The 22,493-nt window shown below is 48.4% G+C and overlaps 1 protein-coding gene across 3 annotated transcripts; it reads left to right on the top strand.

Moving 5' to 3' along the window:
• Nucleotides 1-1,668: 1,668 nt before the first annotated feature.
• LOC126527372 (uncharacterized) lies at nt 1,669-22,229 on the top strand. Of its 3 annotated transcripts, none has more exons than XM_055068697.2 (5): nt 1,669-1,934; nt 14,179-15,797; nt 18,001-18,146; nt 19,653-19,690; nt 21,776-22,229. In XM_055068697.2, exons 2-5 carry the CDS (start codon nt 14,242-14,244, stop codon nt 21,893-21,895), a joined length of 1,860 nt encoding a protein of 619 aa, XP_054924672.1. In that variant the 5' UTR covers nt 1,669-1,934; nt 14,179-14,241; the 3' UTR covers nt 21,896-22,229. The 3 variants fall into 3 exon arrangements, with proteins under 3 accessions (XP_054924672.1, XP_054924671.1, XP_050031143.1); XM_055068696.2 differs by having other exon boundaries at nt 1,669-1,955; XM_050175186.3 differs by lacking the exon at nt 1,669-1,934 and adding an exon at nt 8,663-8,986.
• The last annotated feature ends 264 nt before the right edge of the window (nt 22,230-22,493 follow it).

Here is a 22,493-nt window from a genome sequence, read left to right as displayed (position 1 = left end):
AGCCACTCCACAGGCTAATAGCAAATATGGACAATGGAGGCTTAACATACCCTAAAATGGAACTTGTTAAGCTTTGCCAGTTGACTTGCATTTTTGTTCAGTGGGTCATGAAGAGAGATGAGATTCGAAAGAGCAGCAATCTGTGCCACCTGTTTATATCAGCATTTCTTCCCCATTTCACACAGTATCGGCAGTTAATTTTAATGTGTGTGAGGAAGGACCATGCTCACACTGAGAAGCTTTGCAAGATATTCTTGAGGAAGTTGCTGCGGCCCCTCTTAGCCAACTGGGCTGAGAATATTAATTCAACAGTGGAGCGACTTTTGAGGTTGTCGCATAAACTCTCCGGAAGGTTCTCCGTTTGTGAATACCAGTGAATATATTCTTCCTTGCTTGTAACAATGCAATAAAAGTATCATGCTGCTGGCTGAAGCATATTTTGCACTTTTCTTGGCTGCAGCTGCACTTGTAAACTTCCGACAACTTCACCTGTATTGAATTGTTTGTTTCTATTGATGACTTAAATGTGGACACCCGGCATATAGCCAGATTTTTTATTTTTTTTAACAGGGCCTGAGGCGATTTTGATGCCAAGCAGGATGGGGATGGGGGAGGCGTTAAAAGGGGCGCACTCCTTAGATAAGCTCCAGGATCACTCAATATGCTTCGTCTTGATGGGAAACATCTACTAATGATCATTTGCAATGATAAGCGTTTTTATTTCATCTACGTTAGTTTGCATTACTTGGGAAACTCGGTACAGGTTTTCCCTATGTAAACTTTTTACTTTGCGTATATACGTGTTCACGAGAAGTGAATTAAATTACTGATAGATTGCTCCAAGCAGAACCTCTCGATGGAAGTGCGTTACCCGGTCGTGCATCGTACGGGCAACCGTCACGGATAGCGTTCACGCGTATTATATATAGAATAGGTTTCCACCCCTGTGACAACCTGTTTGGTGTTTGTGGCATAATCAGCACTTCTAACGACGAGTTAAATATTTTATCTGCAATTTCCAAATGTAAAACGCATTATTTACGCCTTGATTGGAGTGGAGCTCGTGCGTGCCGACGCAGCTGTGAAGGCGCTCTCCATCAGCAGCCGTCCCCGAGCAGTGGCGCCGCAGCGGGAGCGCGGAGAACTAGGGCCGAGACGCCGTTCAGACGCGACGCAGCGGGCCGCACCCTGTGCTTTTGCATCGAGCGGCCGTGCCCCAACCTTCGAAATGTCTGCATGCCAGGGCACCCGTCAAACGCGATGTGCGACAGCACTCGTCTGCTCTCACCGCCTTCTCCCGATCACGTACGTGCCCTGAAAGCAAATTCCTGGCGACGTCAATGCGCCGGTTATAAAGACCACTGCATAAACGCAGTCTACTGTTTTAAAGACGAACGGGTCCCATAAACGCGCAACGGTGGCACTGCAGGAAAGCAAGCGTGGCGTGTTCCGCGCCATAATTACGTTCTGCGCCACATTACATTCAAACGTAGCGCCACAAGGCAAACGACGCTAGCGACCATTATACGTAGCGCCATCTGCACACAATTAGAAAACACACTGAATACGTCAAGTGGCCTCCGAGATTGGCTCGTTGCACCAGTGCTATCTCGGAGGTAACGAGGCCTCGTATCAGCGGGTGCATAGAGTTACTGTACTTACCTCTATGAGCGGGCGAGTGCACGCGCGAAGAACGGCTCGTTGGCGCTTCGATGACACCAACGCCAGATAAAACGAACACCGCGAGCTTGCTGTTTGATGTGTAGTCAATTGGTGCAGTTCGATCGCTGCTGAACCGTGTCGCGTTTGGTGCTCGAAGAAATGAAGTGTTTGCTGTCTTGCAGTAGTCCACCGTAGTTACACCGGACACGCAGGAAACCCGCTCGCGGAAACGAAACTTTGCCGCCGCCAACTCCGCCGAGGCCGTGCGCGAGGTAAGCGAGCCAACCGGTGCGGTGAGTGCAGTTCGGTGACCTTTTATCTCGGAGGCACGGAGAAAAGAAAGCTGGAGGCATTAAGTGCACGCAGTGCGTTTCGTATCGTATCGTGTCGGGAACAAAACACGGTGCACAGTGGCACTCAGCCCGAAGTTGTGCAAATCGTAAAAACTAACTGTTGTCCTGTGGCATGTTAGACTAGAGCAGACGTTATACGAGTTGGACTTCGATAACGTCTCAGTCACTCAATGAAAGCGAGACGTTCTACATGCGTTGCGTCAAACTGACGGTCAGTATATCTATGTTCACTGCTATTGGTATTTGGTGACCAAACCGCGTCTGCAGGAAGGCAGGCAATGGCGCGCTCTGCCCGACGGAACGGAGTGGTGAAAGCATTACGTAAGGGGAAGCGTTGACTTGTTTTGCGGAAGCTCGTAGGAATAACAAGACAATAAAAGTAATAAGAAACCAAACAATCGGAAGCGTAGCCATGCAGTTTGAGCAGTATGATGCACAATTATTGACAAAGAGTTTTGTTCGATTGCGACAATAATTGTGCAGTTCTAACGCAAAGTCATTCTGCTCAATTGTCATTTGATTGACAGCATTACAAACACTAAAGGCATGGCGCATACAACAATTTACGCGGGATTCGAGGCACGTACACGGTACACGTTCAAAAGTATTTCGTAGATCTATTACGTTTTAATACGCGAAAATATATGTTTTACCATTTCCTCGAATTTCCAGGGAGACTGTACATGTGACGATATTGTCTTGGAGTGTTCTATACGGCTAAAAGCTTCGCGCAGTCAGTCGTTGCCGGCGGCACGCGACGTGTTTCTTTTTTCTCTATAAACGTTTGCGTCGACCGGTTTGAGCCACTGTCAAGATCCACTCATATGCAAAGATGTTTGAAATACCTGTAGGAATGCGGGAAGGTGACCGGGGTCTGTTCAAGCAGTACACTATTATAATATTGCGTAATTACTGCTATTGGCACACTGAGGCGCGATCGGAGATCGTTGTTCGAAACGCGCGTTGAGCGTGCCTTCAGTTTCGCCTCACGCGCAATTGGGCCTATAGGCCGCGTCGGCCTCTGGAGCACGCCCCTGGATTACTAGAGGGAGTTTTAGGGCTCCGCTGCACAGTTTCCATAAAGTCACGTGCCATATTCGAGCATGCTCGCGCGGCGCGGCTGCCGCTTGCAGGTGCAAAGTGTTGAAGACAGTAGCAATCCACAGGTCACAGTGGTTTGATTGAATGCAACTTGATTTAAGGGAACAAAAAAAGAAAGGAAGAATGCTCACAGGGAGCAACGCAAGCACTCAAGTTTGCCGCACAGGAACTCGCACAATAGCGCCCGTCGAACACGCACGCGGTCTCTCGCGCTCACACTCGCACAGCCTCGCCGTCGCACGATCCAATGCGCACTTCCTCCGAACAAATTCCCGCCATGTGATCCCGCCGCCACTTGACGCGTCTCGGCCGCAGATGGTGGTGCACAAGGTCGGGGGCGCTTGCTAGCAGCTTGTGAAATAGCCAACAAAAGCTACTAAAGCTATACCATTATTATTTTTATGCATTGCACAGAACAAATCAATGAGGACAAGTGGCTCTCCGCCATCAAGAGCCCCGATGCCGGGGCGCAACTATGAGCTGTCCAGAGGGCCCACGATGCGGCGGTCGGGCAAGGCCTGACTGTCCCAACGTGGGAGCGGCCCGCAGCGCGCTGAGTCGCGTACCTCAGGACCTTATTAAAGTTTTGCATCCATCCATCCATCGCAGCGCTGTCAGGTGTCGGTGACAGGCACCACGCTAACCAAACGTAATTGAAAAGTATGAATGGAATTAACTCGTCTCGAGTTAAAAATCAAGAGTGAATCGGTCCGGTTAACCAGACACCGCCGCTCCATGTGAACGGCACCTCCTAGGCGCATACCTTAACCGGATGCTCAAGCAATAGGAGCCTGCCCCGGCGGATGACGCAAACGTCCGGCGATCCCATTACGAGCACTGAAAACGCAGTCGCCGGTGATTTCAGGGCTGTTGACTAAGCAAGGCCCACGATGCGGTACGAAAATCATAAGCGTCCGCTCCCTGTTTCAAAAAGGTTTAGTCAGTTATTGGACACACCAGTACCATGCTGGTTAGTTGATCCGGGTTCAGTGGCGCAAAAGCGTTATAAGGCCATGCTGCGCCAGCCACGAGACATTGCAAAATCAAATGTGAAGGCAGCAAAAGCTGTGTTACTTTATAGCCTATGCAAATAATCGCTTTAATCTAAAAGGTTGAACAAGTCAGTGAATGGCACTAGCGAATCATCTCCCGTTATTGAGGCTGGGTGTAAAGGTACATACGTGCAAGTTATGTAGCTTGTTCAAAAGTTTCCGTCTCTGTGTTTCAATATGTGGACATGTCATAACAACGTGCATGACTGTAATGAGGGCTCATGGCACTTCACGCAAGTTGGCGAGTTTTCTTTTCGTTAACTAGTAAAAAAGTGTGTGTCAGGTTTGTGTGCCCAATTCGAAGTCGGCATACGATTACCTCATGGAACTGACAGCACAAGTTCCACTTGCCAAGCAGGGGTTTAGTTACGTGTAACTTGTTATTTATGCAAGAGTCCCATTCTTGTTGCCATTTTGACTCCAGTGCTTTACGAATTGCTGGGATACTGTCTCTGTATGGAAGTGTTGCGCGAGTTATACCTTTGTGCGCTGCCATGGACGCACATTTATCTGCTGCTTCATTCCCTGGTATCCCAACATGGCTTGGGACCTATAGCATAATCGTATGGTTCTTCCGTATTTGTTATCAACCACCATGTTTAAGGTATCGCCAAGCAGAGGTCCACATTCGCTGTTTAAATTTAAAGCTTTGAGTGCACTTAATGAATCTATATAAATGATAGCTTTCTTCTGTTTGTCGGGGATAACCTCCTTATTTCTTTTTATTTTCTATGCTGTCCATATCGCTTTGGTGGTAAAAACTTTGACGGTAAAAACTTCGGCGGTAAAGACAGGGGCAAAATGATGTATCCGAATACTAATCTCCCAATTTTCCGTTATGGTTCTGACACCCACGCAGTCCTGTGTTTTAGAACCATCTGTGTAAGATTCTGTGTGATCTTTGCATTTGTCCTGAATAGCCCGGCGCTCTTGCATTATGTGTTCTTGTGGGGTGCCTTTTTTTCGTTTAAGAAGAGTGCACGCAGATAAAAAAATTCCGTTTTAAAAAATCGCTATTTCTTTTTCCAGAAAAGCCACTGCACGTTTAGGCACTTCGATTGACAGATAAGCTTTCTATTGCGCTACTATATAGAAGGTCCTTGAAAAACGGTAGACAGCTCCTTTAAAGGCCAGCTGCAAGAAAATTGTGGACCCCGCAAAACTTAATTTTGGGCAGCCTAGGTATAGAGAAGCTACCGTGCAGAATATTACGTTTAATACATGAGTAGGTGCACCACGAAAAGCTCGCAGAAATATCTGTTTTTGATACCTAAACTGAAAAAAAAAAGAACGCATCAAAAAGGTGACGCATGTTTTAAAACTAGCGGCTCCAAGGCATGACCTCCGAAACCATTAGGCACCACCTGCAGGTTCCCGCGGCGTGCTGAGGAGTCTCGGAGGCGACGTGCTGGGGCTTACGGCACAGCCGCTAACCACTAGGCACAGGCGAAATCATTGCTGAGGCGGTAACAAAAGGCTTTAAAGAACGTGTTCAACTCGGATGGTTGTTGCAGATCTGAACTTGATTGTTACAGCGCTAAAGACAGGACGATGACGAGGAGACGGACACGGCGCCGGGTTTGTCTCTGCTCGTAATCGTTCAGTCTTAACCGCTGTCACCATACTGTTAAAGAGAAAATTGCTGTTACCAGCCCTGCAGCTTTACCAAGGTTGTTTCGGTAAGGCATGCAGTAAAACCTCTGTATAACGAAGTTGTAGTGCGAGCTTGAATTATACTTTTTTACTGCATTATATCCATTATGGCATGTACTGCACTATGAATCTCTATGGTGATATCAAGGGGCATTACACTTGCTTCATAATATCCGTTATTTAATTATTTGCAGTTTCGTTATAACGAGGTTTGACCAGTAAGACCTCGTTATTACGAATTTGAAAGTGGATCCAGAACTACTTCAGTATATCGGTTTCTTCGTTATAACAATTATTGCGCGTACTCTAGTACGTACCTTTGTGCGAATTTGCTGGTGAATTTCACTGCGTGATACCCATTATTTCGTTAGCACAGTCAAACCTCGTTAGCACGTATCGCTATAACGAGGTTTGACTGCACACCACTCGTTTTTACCACTTTAGTCAAAGTGAAATTTTGTTGCAGTTGGCCTCTAACGCGTCCCCCCGCCCGTTTTGTAGCCGCTTGGGCACCTCTGTCAGATGCGAACTTTGAAGGTCCACCGCAACTGCGCCGCGAAAGTAGGGTAACCGACCAATAGAAAGGGCACTGCTGTCGGCGTTGCCTTTACCTGAGGAAAAGTTGCAGTGAGGGGGAAAGTAAACACCGCGCTCTTCATATCTCTGTTATTACTATCTCCTTGACGACATTGTCCGTGGTCGATTAAAACGTGCCACACAACGCAACAGGTGTCGGAGCCCGAAATTTCCTTTGAAACGCATAATGGCAAATGATTATAAAATAAAGGTTACCTTGCGTATGTTAAGACTGCGTAAAGCGAACAGAAAACAACTTAAACTTATATGTGCGTTCTTTTTTACGTGAAACGTCTTTCAGTTTCGCACAGAAAGGGGCGGGTGGCAATGTACATCAAGAACAGCCTATCCTTCTTTCGCGATAAATGAAATGAAGACCATGCCTTTTCATATGCCTTCTTGCTTGTTTCTGTTGGCTGCACCTCATATTCAGCCTCAGTAAGCATTATCTTACATGAAGTCATTGCATTGAGGACTAAATGGGATAACAACATTATGAAGATACAGCGCAATACAATGAAAATCGAATGAATATCCAATGAAAAAACAACGCAGGGAAAATACAATGAAGACCCCATGGAAAAACAACATAATAATACTCCAATGGATATACAATGGATTCACATTAGCTACTTTTCCATGACTTCTCAACAAATCCTCCATGAAATCCCAATGGAATTTCCACAATTCTGTTGGCACAACGAAATATCGATGGAAAATCAATGAATTTCCGACAACATTTTTGTAAGGGACAAGTGCGCAACTCGTCGCAGACATTTCACGTCTTGCTCGGCTGTGGTGCCCCCTGCGTTAGACACGCATATGGTCTCAAAAATGGCGTGAAGACACTCGGGCATGATAGACCGAGGGACACCTTTGACCATGGCCGAACGTGTCCGTCTCCATATGGAGCGCAAGCGCATGGAGCCAAAGCCATCTACGAGTGTGGTGGGTTCGGCGGGTGCAGGGTATCATTTAGGGGCGTTAGCGCAGGGCAGTCTCGGGCGTGCCACGTACCAGGGGCCTCGATTCCGTACCCTATAGTGCCGAAGCACACTGTGAAAGCAAAAGCGGGCCCGCTATAAGAATAGGACGCGAGCGTGATTTCCGAATTAGACCGTAAGGCCCTCACTAAATGCCTGGAAAAAACGTAATTTCGTTACGTCATTTCTGTACTCCAGTGCCCACACGCACTCAGCGACACGCACAAGACGGTTCATGCACTCCACTACGGCTGCATCTCTGATACAACCTACGCGATTTTTAACCAGTGATCTGTCCCCTCTCTTTCTCGCCCTCTCTTCCCCGTTTTTACACGTCGCATTATACCTGCAGCTTCACGTTGGAGGTCAGATAGGAGTCTTTACGGCTGCGGTAGTGAAAGGTGACGCTGCATGTGGTGCTGCAACGCAACCTTACGCGAACTCAACGCGCGTTGAGGATAAAAAAACACCGAGTTATATTTACCTTCGTGTCTGAGTTATCTATGTTTATATTAGTATTATGTATTATGTCTGCTGCTTTTGTGTGCTCGCGTGTTGCGTTTTTTAGCCTAAGTTCACTATGGACCCGGGACTAGCCAATGGCTATGGGTCCAGTAATGCTTTCGTATTTTGTAAAATATGTTGTAAATAAAGAATGAATGATTGAATGAACTATGGTCACGACAGCGCTGCAGTCGAGCGAGGTGATTCCGGAGGATATGAGAACTCGCTTAGACAGCTTCGCTGTCTTTGATTCTTCAGTTGTCAAAATGGCATATGCATGTGCGAAGTTTCTGTTATTTTTTTTTTCTTTGCAACGTGTTCATAGTCGCTACAACGGACCATATTCGTTAAAAGGTATCGCACTTGTTCAACTGTATTCTCAGTTTCGAAGAAAATGTTATCATAAGGGCTCTTTAATAGGCGTCATCTCATTAAAGTCGTAAACTGAGCAAGTTGTTACGAATTCACCGTTCTGTTCGTGCAATGCTCACAAAGACGAGAACAAGACGAAGAAAAGCGGAGGACATGCGCTGTCCGGTGCGATGAAAAGATAGTTGCGAGACAGCGCACGCCAGCACTTTTTCTTCGCTTCGTCCCCGTCTTTGGGAGCACCGCGCGAACCGAAAAAAAAGCGTTTTATCTCGTGTACAGACGTTGGCAGAAAAAGAGCGTATCTTATTTTTGACTTCTCGAACGATTACGTCATCTATGGCCTGCTTCGGTGCAACCCTGCCCGCGCCGGGCACACGCACGGAACCCGGCCGCGCGTTCTCGCTGTAGGAATAGACGTGGGACGCTGCGGCCACGGCGAACATAGCACCGGCAAGCCTTTGACCCTTGCGGCTTCACAGTGAGGTGGCGATAAGTGTATACGCTAGGTAGAATATATGCTCGATACAAGCCATTTTGCAAGAAAAAAGAAACAACGAGCGCCTGCATAGGCGCGCCGACAGATATCACATATCGATCGTCGACTCTTGCCGCTTTCCGCAAACGCCTTCTGTTGCTCGGCTATGTGCGACTGTGTACGTCGCAATTGGAACTGCGAACACACAAGCGAGGACGGCTTCTGGTGCGTGCTGGCAAAGGGTACTCGGAACAGGTGAGCAACGCCGAGTGGATTGCATGATTAAATACCACCGAGTTTATCAATATACCGCGACACAATTGCAGCAGCATGTGCGTCACGACATTGCTGTACGAAAGCGAGTGTTGGTGTTACCATCGTTGCCGAGTTTTTTAATTACGCGCATCTTCGTCTTCCACGACGACTGCGAGTAATCGACCACGTCTGTAGCGCCAGCAGACGACCTGGGAAGGATCGCCTGTGCGAAGCAAGTACAGTCGCAGAGAGAGTGAAACGAAGAGGGAAAGGTAGGGAGGTTAACCAAGGACGTGCCCGGTTGGCTGTCCTACACTTGGGGAGGGGGAAATGGGAAGAACAGATAAGGAGAGAAAATAAAAATACTATTCAGTCATTCACAGTCAGTCGCAGAGGAGTATCCACTGTCACAAGCGTTCATACAATCCAGTGTCCTTCAAGAAACGCAGAAGGGCTTCTGTGGCCCTTTGCATGCAAGAACGCGCAGGCCATGGTCCAAGGATCTGTTCTTGTGAGAGCGCTCTATTGTCTAGCAGGTCGAGTTTCGCTTGTAAAGTACGTCGTTGAGTGTCGAAGGATGGGTAGTGACACAGAAGGTGCTCTAGAGTCGCGTCGCCCCCGCACCAATTGCACGCCGCACTGTTGGCCATTGCTGTCGGGAATGAATAGGAATTTGTAAATGCGACGCCCAACCGCACGCGACACAGTAGAGTTGTTTCGCGACTGGAGAGGCCAGGTGGCGGGTGAAGTCGCAAGCTATAGGGTCGAGAGTGCAAGCGCAAGTTCGTGAAACCCGGTGAATTCCATCGTAGAAGTGTGATGTGGCGGGCAAGTGATTGAAGTTGTCGCGCAGCATCAGTTCTTGAAAGTGGTATAGGAACCCGTCACAGGCTTTATGACGGTGAACATGGTAGCGCGTGCCGTTCGGTACAATCAGAGCACTCTGGCGAGCGGCTGGCGCACTCCTTCAGTTTGCATAGTCTTAGCGGACGTACTCGCTAATCTCGCTCGCGCGTCGTCTGTTGTTACTACCGCATGGATGGTGTCTGGCATAGAGCTTTTTGCAAAACTTACTAGCGGGAACGTTGTCGCTAGTGTCTGTGGAAGCTGCACACACGGCAGCTCAGCCAGCATGGCAATGATGGTCAGTATGCATTTACTTGCTTAAACTTCGTCCTTCCAGCTGGCTTCGAATGGCTTTCTTACCTCGCAAGCTGATCATTTCTTTAACGAGATATTGCGTTATATATGCAACAGTTGGCAACGATTATGAATGTGCGCCGAGCGTCGTGGCATTCTGTGTTTACAAAAAACTGGAATTCAGGCCAATACAGGAAGATGAATCGTATAGTAAACAAAAAGGTGCGTTCGATTGGCCTGGCACTTTGTGAATTAGGTACAGGCAGTGCTGCACTTCACCGTTCGTTTCGGCGGTGCAAGCGTGGCACCTCTGCGCGACACCGTTCCTTTCAAGAAGGGCAGGAAAATTTCAGGCCCATGTTCCTGAACATTTTGGACCGCTCTGATTGTCAGTGCAGACGTCGGGCAGCGACGAAAGGTCCCCCTCGATTCGCCCGCACCACTCTGAGCCAGTTCATGCACGGCGGTGCGCGAGAATTTCGGAAATGGTGCAGGTACACAACGCGACACTCGAAACGAATGCCTAGATGCCGACGTGGTGGAGGCGTTTCCATTTTGGCCGAATAATGTGCATCCGTTGCGTCAGTTTGACGGTCTCGAACTGCAGGTGTGATCGGCGTCTGAGGCGTAAGCGCCACACTTGTGTAGACGCATCAGACGCACGTAAGCGGAGTTTTTAACGGTGCTCGCGCACATGTGCAGCCAATGCCATCGGTGCAGCTGAGTCGCAGGCAATGGACGCGTCACCACGTGATCAAACGTGGCGACCTTCACGGTATCGCCTCGAAAAGGGTGTATAATCGCACCTTGTACGAGGTTTTTACTACATTTTTAGTCCCTTTAAGCAGCTCGGCTAACTTAGTTGGGACACACAGTATACTGTTGTGAAGCCAGATCCGCTACAATATAGACTTTTAGCGTGTCCGCTATTCCGGCAAACGGGGGTGGTTTGGGCGGATTACCGGATGGTAGGGGGCGTAAACGTGAGCGGCCGCAGCGGTGCAGCCACCTGGTGGCGTAGAGCTCAACTAGACAAACGCAAAGCTAAAATTGCAGTAACCTACTATATATTCTGCTTTGGTGCTGGTGCAAATTTTCGGCAGCGGCGTAATTGCCGCTGTAGAAAATTTACACCAGGAGCTAAGAAGAATATAGTAATTTGATCTGTGTTTATGTGGTTGAGATACGCGCCGTGGTTGCTCAGTGGCTATGGTGTTAGGCTGCTGGGCACAAGGTCGCGGGATCGAATCCCGGCGCATGCAATTTCTCGTCCTGTCAATTGTTTTCGCTGTTAGCGTTGTGCATCTATATCTTGATTGATCCTGTAGATGACTGGTTACTTGTGTTTAGATTCGTACTGCCACTGTGTTGACGTATGAACGATGTCGCAACGTATTTTTCATGTAAACCCCCACCTGTGCCCAACGTGCCATAAAATCACTTTTGAACTTTTTAAGTGAGATTGGTTTAGACGATCGCCTCTAGAAGCTGTGAGACGTGCAGTCAATGCGAAATGTGTTTGCGCAAAAACTTTTTGTGACAAGATTACTTTTTGTATGGACAAGATTACTCTTACGTGTATTGCGTCTACAGTGCGCATCCGCATATTGGACAACGTGTACAGAGTATCTCATTGTACCGTAACGTAATCACCCGCCGCCTACCTTTCCCTGTATTTCCCACTTCCCCTTTCCCCAGTGAGGAGTAGCAGGCTGGAGACACCCTCTCCAGGCCGACCTCTCCTCCTTTCTCTTCATTGAAATCTCCTCCTCCTCCCACCTGCTTCGTCTACTTGGCCGCAGTATGTTCTAAACAAAACAAACAATACAAGCCTTTCCATGTAAGAGCGGCCAGAAGTAAACATGTACAGTAACGTGCAATACGACTTGCAACACCCTTGTTCGTGGTTGAAGGGGCTCCAGGGCTGCGCGGCGGCTCTGACATGCAAAATAGCAGTTTAATAAATACGACTAATTGAAGCTGTGTTTGTGTCTGGAACTTACCCTGTGTCTGCGCAGGCGCACAGTTTTGGAGCCCCTTTGACCACGGGTGCCGGTGTTTCAGGTCACATTGCACGTGACTGTATATTATGTTGCTGTACTTGGCGCGGTTTACTGTACATACATTCGACGGCGCGAGAACAGACGCCGCAAAGTTGGTGTACGCAGCAAAATAGTGTACACCCGCATTCACTATTAAAAGGGTGTAGCTTATTTTAGGGTAGTGGCGCTCGTTCGTGTTACCGTTAAAAGAATGTACGGACATTTGTCACTCACTATATCATCGAGAGGCCGACGAACATCGATCGTCGGTTTTAGTCAGCCGCTGTATGTGTATACTGCCGCGTATAGTAGTGAAGGTGAAGAAAGCAGCAAAACTCTGAATGGCGAAACTAGTGTTTTATTGGGCGAACCTGTGCCCTCAAAATACAGGCTACACTCAAAGCACAACGGTAGTGGCGAACACAGTCAGCAATCGCCGAAAATCTGATCAGCGGGTCAAGCGCGTTGGCTTTTGTATATCAGTCATCGAACGTTCCGGAGTAATCGCTGGTGCCCTCGTGTCTTCCAGAAAGTTTTACACCATTCGCGTCGCGCGATGAAACCAGATAACGCAAGGTTCGGTGACAACAGACAGCGGATAGAACCATCGATAACTCTCGAGAAACTCCCGATACATGCAAGCGCGTCCTGCGCTGTGCGATAACATTTGTTAGGCGGTGAAACGTGGTCACCCGATAAACAAGTACACGTGTCAATACAATGTGCAAGTTCGGTCGAAATGAAATGAACTGGTGAAGTTCGCCGTCTGTTTTTGCTACTATAGAATGTCATTCATTCGATTGTACTTCTGGGGCCCTGTAACGCCTAACTATTCCAATCTGTTTTTATTCCAGTCTCCTGACGTCAAATTTACGTAACCGCCGACGCAAGCACCGGGCTGTAAACCCGCAGCGTTGTTCGAAAAGCCCTATCAAACGCGCTTCTAGTTTATAGGATGTCACTTCCTTTCGCTTTCAAAGCAAATAGCATTGCCTACATTCAGTAGTTTTTCTTGTCTAATTGGGAGAGAAGAGGAGAGGAGCACGCACGCACAAGTGGAGAGAGTTTCGACGGGGTCGAGCTATAGCACAGTGAAAGTAAATAACCGGATGAGGAGGGTGGTGCCGGCGTCTGCGATTGGTCCGCTTCCCCTTACTTAGCTTGCCGTGGCTGGTCAAAAATCGCGGCGGCGTGCAACGAAAGGTTGAAAATGCCGCTAAAGCGGATCCACAGCAAAGGAGACTTGAAAGAGCGATGTCGTGTACGTGCCCAAAAGGTCTGCAACGCTATACTACCTCGCAATATATTTTATTATACACAAATAAATCCATGCATGCCCCCCGACAGCTTCGAGTAGCCAGTGCCACAGCGATCGGCGGGGCAGTCTCCGGCTTTAAAAAAAAATCAGTTTTGTTCGGCATATTTAATGCGTCTAACGCTTCAGGTTCAATGAGTACACAACACTTTCACGCTGTGAGTTTTCGCGGCTTTGTGACGTCGCGTGACATACAGGTGAAGTGGGCGCAGCCCAAAAACTTTTAACCAATAGCAAATGGTCGGACGACGCTATTTTTCTTTCCTTCGGTCTAATCATGCATAATCAGTGTTCACGCATCATATCAGATGGGGCGTTTATGCTGTTTTGGTGACGTCGCGTGGCAGACAGGCACAGGGGGGATGGCTCGAAAATTTTTGGACCCATCGTGACAGGCTTATATTGCAAAATTGGAATAGAAAATTTTGGAATAAATTTACGTTATAGCGCCCCTGGTTGCTTAATGACCCCTCCTCCGCTGCTCCTTATACAATTGTATAGGCGTGTTTGCTGCGTCCGCTTGTTCTTATTATCCTCCTGAAGCGTTATAAATCTGCGATAAGAGTGTTCGGGGCATTTAAGCCAATATCTTTCTCCTTAACTGCCAGGAACCGGTCAAAATTGCCAGACGCATGCCTCGTCCGCACCTTTTCAGAACTATGATGCTAACCTCGGGCGCTCATTCACTTCCCCAGGACCCGACGGCGACAAGCGTCAACGCCGAGCTCCCTGAACAAAGACGCAAGAATTGACACACGATGGCCACCAGCAAGGCGAACGGTGCGACGAACAACTATCAGAATGTCAAAGGCCGTGTCTACAGCACGTTCCGCATCTACGGCTTCATAGACGTGGATCTTTCTCTAAATGACCGTGTCTACTTTAATCGCGATTCGTTTGAAGACGGTCGGTACGCCGACCTGCTCGCCTCGGGGCTAAAGGCAGGCGACCGCGTCATCGTGGACTTCGCCCAGAGGCCCGGCACTGACCGCTACCGCGCGTTGAGCGTTCGGCGCGAGGGCTACGCTCCTCAGCGGCAACAGACAGCCGAGGAGAAGCTTCCTTCGTACTTAAGTAACGAAGAAGGCGTCATATGCGTGCTCAGGGAGTCGCACGCCTACGTGAGGGTGCCCAGGTTCCGCGGTGTCACGGCGAGCTTTCAGAAAAGCGACCTCGAAGCGTACATGGGGCGGCGCGTCGTCACATTGACGGACGTGCTCGAGCTAGGCCTCAAGCTTCGCTTCGACGCAATGCGCAACCCGGACGAGCGGTCGAAGACCAAGTGGATCGTCGAGAAACTGCGTTTGGTCGATGGCGTGTCGCCTGCTACTGCTGGGGGTGCGGTCACTCCACCCGACTCCAAACCCAACACTTCAGCTGAAGGAAGGCTTGTCGGACGCCGCGGTCGCGTTCTAGAAGTCTCCTCAGACCACGCCATGGTCAGGTACGGCGCGCATCGTTCGAACACTGCCTACATGCACGCGAGTGTGGTCGAGAAGTCCCTCGGAGTCGACATCGAAGACCTGCGGGATGTTCTGGAGGAAGGCAGCAGGGTGCGCTTCGACGCCGACGCCAACGGCTTCCAATATGGCCGCGGAAAGTGGCACGTGACGTACGTGGAACTTCTCGACGACTCAAGCTCGTGCGCGAGTGTTTTCTCGGTGCCGTCGTCTGCCGTCAGCCTCGAGGCGCTCGCAATGTCTCGGCTGTTCGCGGACGGACTATCGGGCACAGTCGACGCCGACGAGCTCTACGAGTTGCCCCTGGAACCACGATCTCGCCTAGGCTCGAGTGAGGAGGAGGAGGATCGTTGTGACGTCACAAGCGTCCGCACCGACGTCACGGATACCCGCAGCAGACGAAACGTCGCCGACGAATGCAGGCGATCGCCGTACCTTGTCAACGACGACGACTTTCCCGCGCTACCGTCCCACGTGATTGAGGAAAAAACTCCGTCTGTTTCCATCTACGAGAACGTCTCGGCCGTTGTGGCAAGCGTCACGGCGAGCACGGCGACCTGCTACGTCGAGCAGTCGGGCTCGACGAGGACGGTGCGGTTCGGAGCTCGCTGCTTCTACAGGAACGGCGAGCCCGCTTCGGGTAACCTCTGGCAAACGCTCGGCAAAGGCGACGCGGTGACGCTGGACTTCATGGTGGGAACCAGGAAGGAAGGCGGCGACATCGTTCACTGCGACCTCGCCTGGCAGGGAAGAAAGCCTCTCCGGGTGTCTCGGATGAGCGCCGAGGAGATGCTGGACAGACTGGGCGGCAGTGAACAGCTTACGAACGAGGATGAACTATTTCTGCACGAAACGTGAGTTGCGTATTCCGCGCAGGACCGTTTGGCTCTCTTCTTTTTTTTTTTCCTTTAATGCGAAGCGTTATTGGCGAGTCCGACCCAGCTTTCTGTAACGACTATCTGGCCGTTCTCGTGAGCCGATCCCGAAGTTAGTGCAGTACAAAAACGTAGGCTGTTCCCGCGGGTATATGTGGAGTATGAAAGTGTGGGTCGATCTCGAAGGTATACAGTGCAGTCTGAATACTTGGGCCGTTACCTCGCGTGTAGGTGTCGCTCTTCAGCAATAAATAGCAGTCAGCAGTATTGAACAGTGTTCGTTATACAAACTGAAAAAAAAAATATATGTAATTAAAAATTAAATTGTGGTGTTTTACCTGCCAAGACCCCGTTCCGGTTATGAGACGCCGTTGAGGGGGACTCCAGAAATTTTGACCACCTGGGATTCTCGAACGTGCACAGGTCTATAAATCTAAGTACACGGGTGTTTTCGCATTTTGCCCCATTCGGAATGCCGTGGCCGCGACCAGGATTAGATCCCGCGACCTCGTGCCGAGCAGCCCAACACCATCGCCACTAATAAGCAACCACGGCGAGTTCCGAAAAAATATAGCCAAAGAGAAAGAAACTATGTAGCAGTGTGCATGGAAAAGTAAAAAAAAATAATGTCAGTGGCGTAATGGAGAGAATAACTGTACTATCACACATCGTAATTGTCTAGCAATTAGTACCTCAAGTAAAAGGAACGTCTGTGTGGTTGACTGCATATATGCTTTGACAATAATTCACAGAAACCTGAAGGGTTATGTTCTTTTATTCTTGTATTAAGCAGTTTATTCCACTTATCAGTGGCAAGTGGAAGGAATGATTGCTTAAAAGAATTAGTCGAAACATGCGTTCGTTATGACGAAGAATCTACCGCACAACACATTTCCGGCGTCAGCTAAAGAGCGACGAAAATTCGAGGCGCTGAACGCAAACCCGCTGTTTCCTTCCACATTGGTACCGAGTGTATAAATTTAAACGCAAACAGGAAAAGAAATTGCGGGACAAAGTACAAGTATAACGTACTAATAAAATGCTATGCAATGATACACGTATTGCGGGTTCAAATATATCTTGTTCCTGCTACAATGTCGATGAGTTATCAGTGCACGCGTGTGGCTTTGTGCAGTCACGTGGTGCGATTGCACTTGTTCTTCCGTTTGGCTTGGTGGCCGTAAATAGATAACCGCCACAGAATAAAGCGTTCATTGTTCTGATAGCATTCGATCCGTGTCGTTGCTTCGGCCGCTGCGATCACAGCCCAGCGACCATATACAGCGCTTTCCTAATTAGTTACCCGCGCCACAGCCGGTGTGGGGAGGCTTCGCCTCTTCGCCTCGTCTGTATCCCTTGGCGGGACACAGACGCCAAATAACGGAGAAAGGTGCAAAGAAGCTGTCCGCATGACTGCGTACACCTGAGCGATTGCAATGCGATTGCAATGTCAGCATTACGGGGACTGCACTGCCTCCGGGATCGGTTCGCGTTACAAAGCACAGTAAAGACCCTTGCGAAGACGTTGTACATGTCGTGCACTGGTGTCAGGATCGGCCCACCAAGTTGGCACCTTTTGATTACACATCACTCGCCGTGATCGGGCCAGTTTCATTGCTCTGTGCCCAGGATCGGCCGGAGATGGCGTAATTGCTCGCCGCTGCCAAATGTTCACTATCAAGCGCTGATTCACAGTCATCGTCAGTACGAAAGGAAAGAGCGATTTCTTTTTTAAACGACGATAACTCGTGATGCACGGGTTGAAATCTAGGAACTTAATAAACAACAAATAGGTTTACCTGTTGGGCATTTAGACTTATTGAACAGTTTTACGGAGGGAATGGGTGTTTAGCCCCCTACGGGCGTTCGAAAAAAGAAAATTGGGTGCTCCCTTACATATTTATGACGACTGTACATGTTTCAGCAAACGTTTGACGAGCTCCCACGCTGTTCCAGTGCAACTATACCGTGGTTCCCTAAGCATCTCCGCTTTTAACGAAATATTCATTATAACGAAATACGAGCAGTTCTTGTCCCGATGACTTCTTCATGATGAGGGTTTACTGTAGTCGGGTGCAAGCGAACGCTGAAACCTCTACAACGCGCTTTTCTTTATTTGTCGTTGTCGACTTGCTTGCGTTCGGGTTGATGCGACACACGTTCGTGTCGACTTCTGCCACAGGATCGACGACGACGAACTGAGTGCACTGCTGGGCGAATCCGCCGCGTCTGACAGCGATCAGCGAGGTGGTGCGAGCGAGGCCACTGAAGAGGACGCCAACATGAAGACCGATCTCCTCGCCGAAGCTGCGGTGAACGGCGTGGAAAGTAAGGCCCCGCGTCGCACGAACGCAATGTCGTCGCTCTGTGTTTATGTGCGGGGGTACGAAATGGCTGCGAAAATGACCCGCATAGCGAAGAAACGATTCAGTCCCGGTTCTATGGGGCGCGACCTCGTAACAACGAAGTGACCCGTATAACGAATGATGATTTCGGAGGCCCCAAACACATCGTTATAAAGGCGTTCGTCCGTATATGCATATTTCTATTTGTACAGGGTGTCCCAGCTAACTTTATCCAGTTTAAAAAATATGGGAATGCCACGCAGCTGGACTGAACAAAGGTAACGTCGTTTGCCGTCGCTTGGAGATAGTCGATTTTTTTCCTCCCACCTAATTGGATAATTGGTCTTAATTAATTAGCCAACTTATCACATATTATAATTGGATGAAAAGATAAGAAAATTGTAGAGCGACGTGAAAAACTTCCGATATAGCTTTGTGTTGCTCAATACGTGCTACATAAAAGTGTTTTTCCGAGCGTGAAAGGAGCCCGCAAAGGCTCGCGAAATTGCCGCGTAACTGGCCGCTCGAGGCACTTTTCGTGTATTCGCGGGCTTCTTTCACGCTCGGAAATCACTTTGATGTAGCACATATTGAGGAACAGAAAGCTGTAACGGGAGTTTTTCATGTCGCTCTACAATTTTCTCGTTGACACTTCATGTAGTCATAATATTTGAGAAGTTGCTTAATTGATCAAGACTAATTATCTAATTAGGCGGAATAAAAAAAATAGTTTGAGTATCTCCAAGCGACGACAAAAAGCATTACGTTTGTTCTGTCCAGCTGCGTGGCATTCGCACATCTTTAAACTCTGGCTAAAGTTAGCTGGGACACCCTGTATATGTGAAAAACCATTCTTGCGTGCAGTACAGGCCCTAAGCGCTTGGCTGGTGTCAATTTCGAGATTCTGCTGTAAGCGCATATTTTGTATAAAGGAAATTCCAGAAATAGCTAGACCAATCTGCCCATACTTGAAGGTGCATAAAAACGCATAGAATGGCTAATAATTGGCTAATTCAGTTGTCGGTGTGAGGCGCCTCTTTATTCTTCCGATAAAAGTTTGTCTTGCTCTCTGATTAAGAAACCGAATTTTTTTTAGTGCTATTTATGAGTTACGGTTTAGTGCCTTGCGACAAAGTTCACGTGGTGCTTACGCCGGAGAAAAAAATCTTCGCGAGAAATATTTCGTTAAATGACCTCATGTTTTATATTGAAGTACTTCCAATTTTTCTTTACAATAAATCGCAAGCGCTCGAGCACAAAAGTTGCGAATGTGGCATGGATGACCCTATATACCTTAAAGTTGATGACTGCCTTCCAAACCTGACATTTCGAGCTCTCCCGTGCCCTCGTTTTGTGCTTATCAATTACGAATAAATGCAGCTTCTTTTTCTCTCTTTTTCTTATTTCGGAAAACCTGCGGTCCGTATACTTTTGTTCCCGAGTGTGCGTGCCTTATCTCGCATTTACGTACATCCGTGTCTTCTCGCAGGGGTGGCCTGCGGCGACGACGTACGATACGTGCTTACGGTAAGTCTATTACCTTTTGCGTCACTTCACCCGTACATGTGATAACAAAATTCTGGGGAAAAAAATAACAAATTATAAAGCTTCCAGACTCCAGTGAGTTAAGATTTCCTTAAAGTACTACCGACACACGTTTTCTGAGTTGCAGAAACTATGCCACACCTTTTTCGCACGTGAAAAAACAAAAATGACACTTAGCAAGTGTGAAGATTTGGAAACGCCAGATATATCTTAATTTCCAACTAAACTTAGTTTCGAAATTCCGGAGCTGGTGTCAACGACATCATCGTAAACTCATAAGACGCACAGCAAAATTCACTGACTTCATGTGGCAATAATGCTATAGCTGTAAAGGTGTTGCTCATAAAAAAAAAAAAATCGGCAAGAGTGCCGCTCGCGTTTCTTTTGACAGCTCGCGTGTTGCAGCCACAGCCACAGCATCCTTTTTTTTTTTCTAATGCCAGTCCAGTGACGCCAAGCCCGGAGTTCACTGAGAGGGCGCCACTTTCCCAGTATACTTAAAAGCCCCATAAACTTCGTAAAGTACTGCCACGCTTTGAAGAATGCCGCCTCCTCCTCGCGCTCTGGCCGAGGCTGACGCCGCGTCACTATTGGCCTAATAGCATTACATGGACCCTCGCGGCGTGCATCAGCGCCATTTTTGCTCGAGAAGCGTCTACGGAGTGGCGAGGAGCGCATGTTGGCGCCGTTGCTACGCTCGAGCAGTGTAGGCGGCGCCACGGTCGAGGAGAGCGTGAAAAAGACGAGAAACGAGGAGGGGTGAAGGCGGAGGAGGAGAGTCACTATACGAAGTTTAAGGGGCTTTAAGTATACTCTGTCACAGTTTATGGTGGCACTGTTAAGGTCACGTCAACCATCTTTCATCGCACGTCATGCTGGAGACGCTGAGCAACAAGGTTAAAATGACTGGGAATGTGGGGCCACTGCAGTGCACCGCTGGCTCGTGCATTGCGGAGCGACTTCGCAAGCATTACAAAAAAATAATTAATAATAATAATATTTGGGGTTTTACGTGCCAAAACCACTTTCTGATTATGAGGCACGCCGTAGTGGAGGACTCCGGAAATTTTGACCACCTGGGGTTCTTTAACGTGCACCTAAATCTAAGCACACGGGTGTTTTCGCATTTCGCCCCCATCGAAATGCGGCCGCCGTGGCCGGGATTCGATCCCGCGACCTCGTGCTCAGCAGCCCAACACCATAGCCACTGAGCAACCACGGCGGGTAAAAAAAAAATAATTAGGAGGCTATGCCGCAGGTGACCACACGAACGGAGCGTGCCGGTGTATAATGAAGTCACGGCGCATGCGCATCGTAGGTACCGTAGCTTGTCTACACCTAACTTAATGCATGTGAAAGTGCGGTATAGATACCTTTTCTTTCTCTTTCACTCCCCATTCCCCTCCCCACGTGTAGGGTAGCAAACTGGCGAACCTCCCTGCCTTTCCTTCCCTTCTCTCTCTCTCTCTCTATAGGAACGAGTATTATATTACTGCGCTCGGATGAATTATAGAATTTCCTGTGGTGTTTATTAAAGGCTTTAATATTTCATTTAATGCAACCAAATAACGGGTCGGAAGCGTTGTAGCAGTACATCCTTCAGCTAATTACCGCGAACAGGAGTTGCGAGCCCCGCCAATCCTGGACTTCCTTACTAAACATTTCTAGCAGTTTAACTGTTTTAAAATAGCAAACGTTAAGCGTCTTGGAAAGAATATGCATTAAGCTAGGAAAATCAAGGTAACCTATAACTATCCGGAAATCACTAGCACAGCGGTCACCACATGATAGCAAAGTTACACAAACTCTGTACAGGAGGGTTCCTTTCGGTTTAGGTACACATGCAAATGAAAAGGGGGGAGATACAATGGACAATTATTTTTCCATTATCGGGTTACATTGTAACCTTCAGTCAAAATACAACAGGGAAACCCAGAGGCGGGACACTCGTTCCGTTTCCGTGGTCACTCAATGGGCGCCGGGTGCGCTTGCATGTGGTGATGTCGGCGGAATGCTTCCACGTTCTGAACTCGACCTCTGGTGTGGTATTTTTTTTTTTTTTCTCAGGAGAAGCAAGTGCCCGCCTTCGCAAGGTTGATCCTTCAGCAACTGGCAACAGCGAGCCACCAATCTAAAAATCGAGTCAATCTCCGGCACGCCAGCACCCAGACCGAATTAGAACAATAGACCCTGCATCGGCGTGGCTTTGGATTTTATGATCAGGTTTTCATCGCGAACGCTGGTTTTATTCAAACATTCCAATCGGCGCGCGACGGGCCTGTTTTGCGACCTGTATGCGGGACCTTTCTGCGATAAGTATATGTATACTTTCGGGGGGAAAAGCTTATAGAGCGCGGTAAAAATTAGGTTGTTGCCGACACAGCCGTTAAATGTGAAATCGTGACAGGGCATCGCATTGGTCGCGCATGAACGCGTTGAATATGTATAGTACTCGATTTCGGTGGGAATACGTCAAGGCTGCAAAAAAAAAAAATGAAATAAAAATCCGCGTATTCTGTGATTTCCACGCTTTCACTCGCCACTGTACCACAGTGCTTGAGTGACGGACACAGAAAGGACGGACATGGACCAATCTGTGTCGAACAAGCTAGCCCAAGAGTGTCTTCTGAACTTCTGGCTAACCATGCCTCCACACAGTCTTTGAGGGGACAATTACGAGCACCTGAATCAGTTCAGGCCAATAAAACATTATTCCAAAACTCAGTTTTCGTTCATTTGACAGAAAAGAAGGTTGATTATCGGAACAAATGACCGCAGTTCTTTC

The sequence above is a fragment of the Dermacentor andersoni genome, chromosome 9, assembly GCF_023375885.2.
Source record: "Dermacentor andersoni chromosome 9, qqDerAnde1_hic_scaffold, whole genome shotgun sequence".
In the NCBI taxonomy this organism is placed as follows: Eukaryota; Metazoa; Arthropoda; class Arachnida; order Ixodida; family Ixodidae; genus Dermacentor; species Dermacentor andersoni.
Note: the sequence above shows the minus strand (reverse complement) of the source record. Positions and strands in the feature narration are given on the sequence as shown.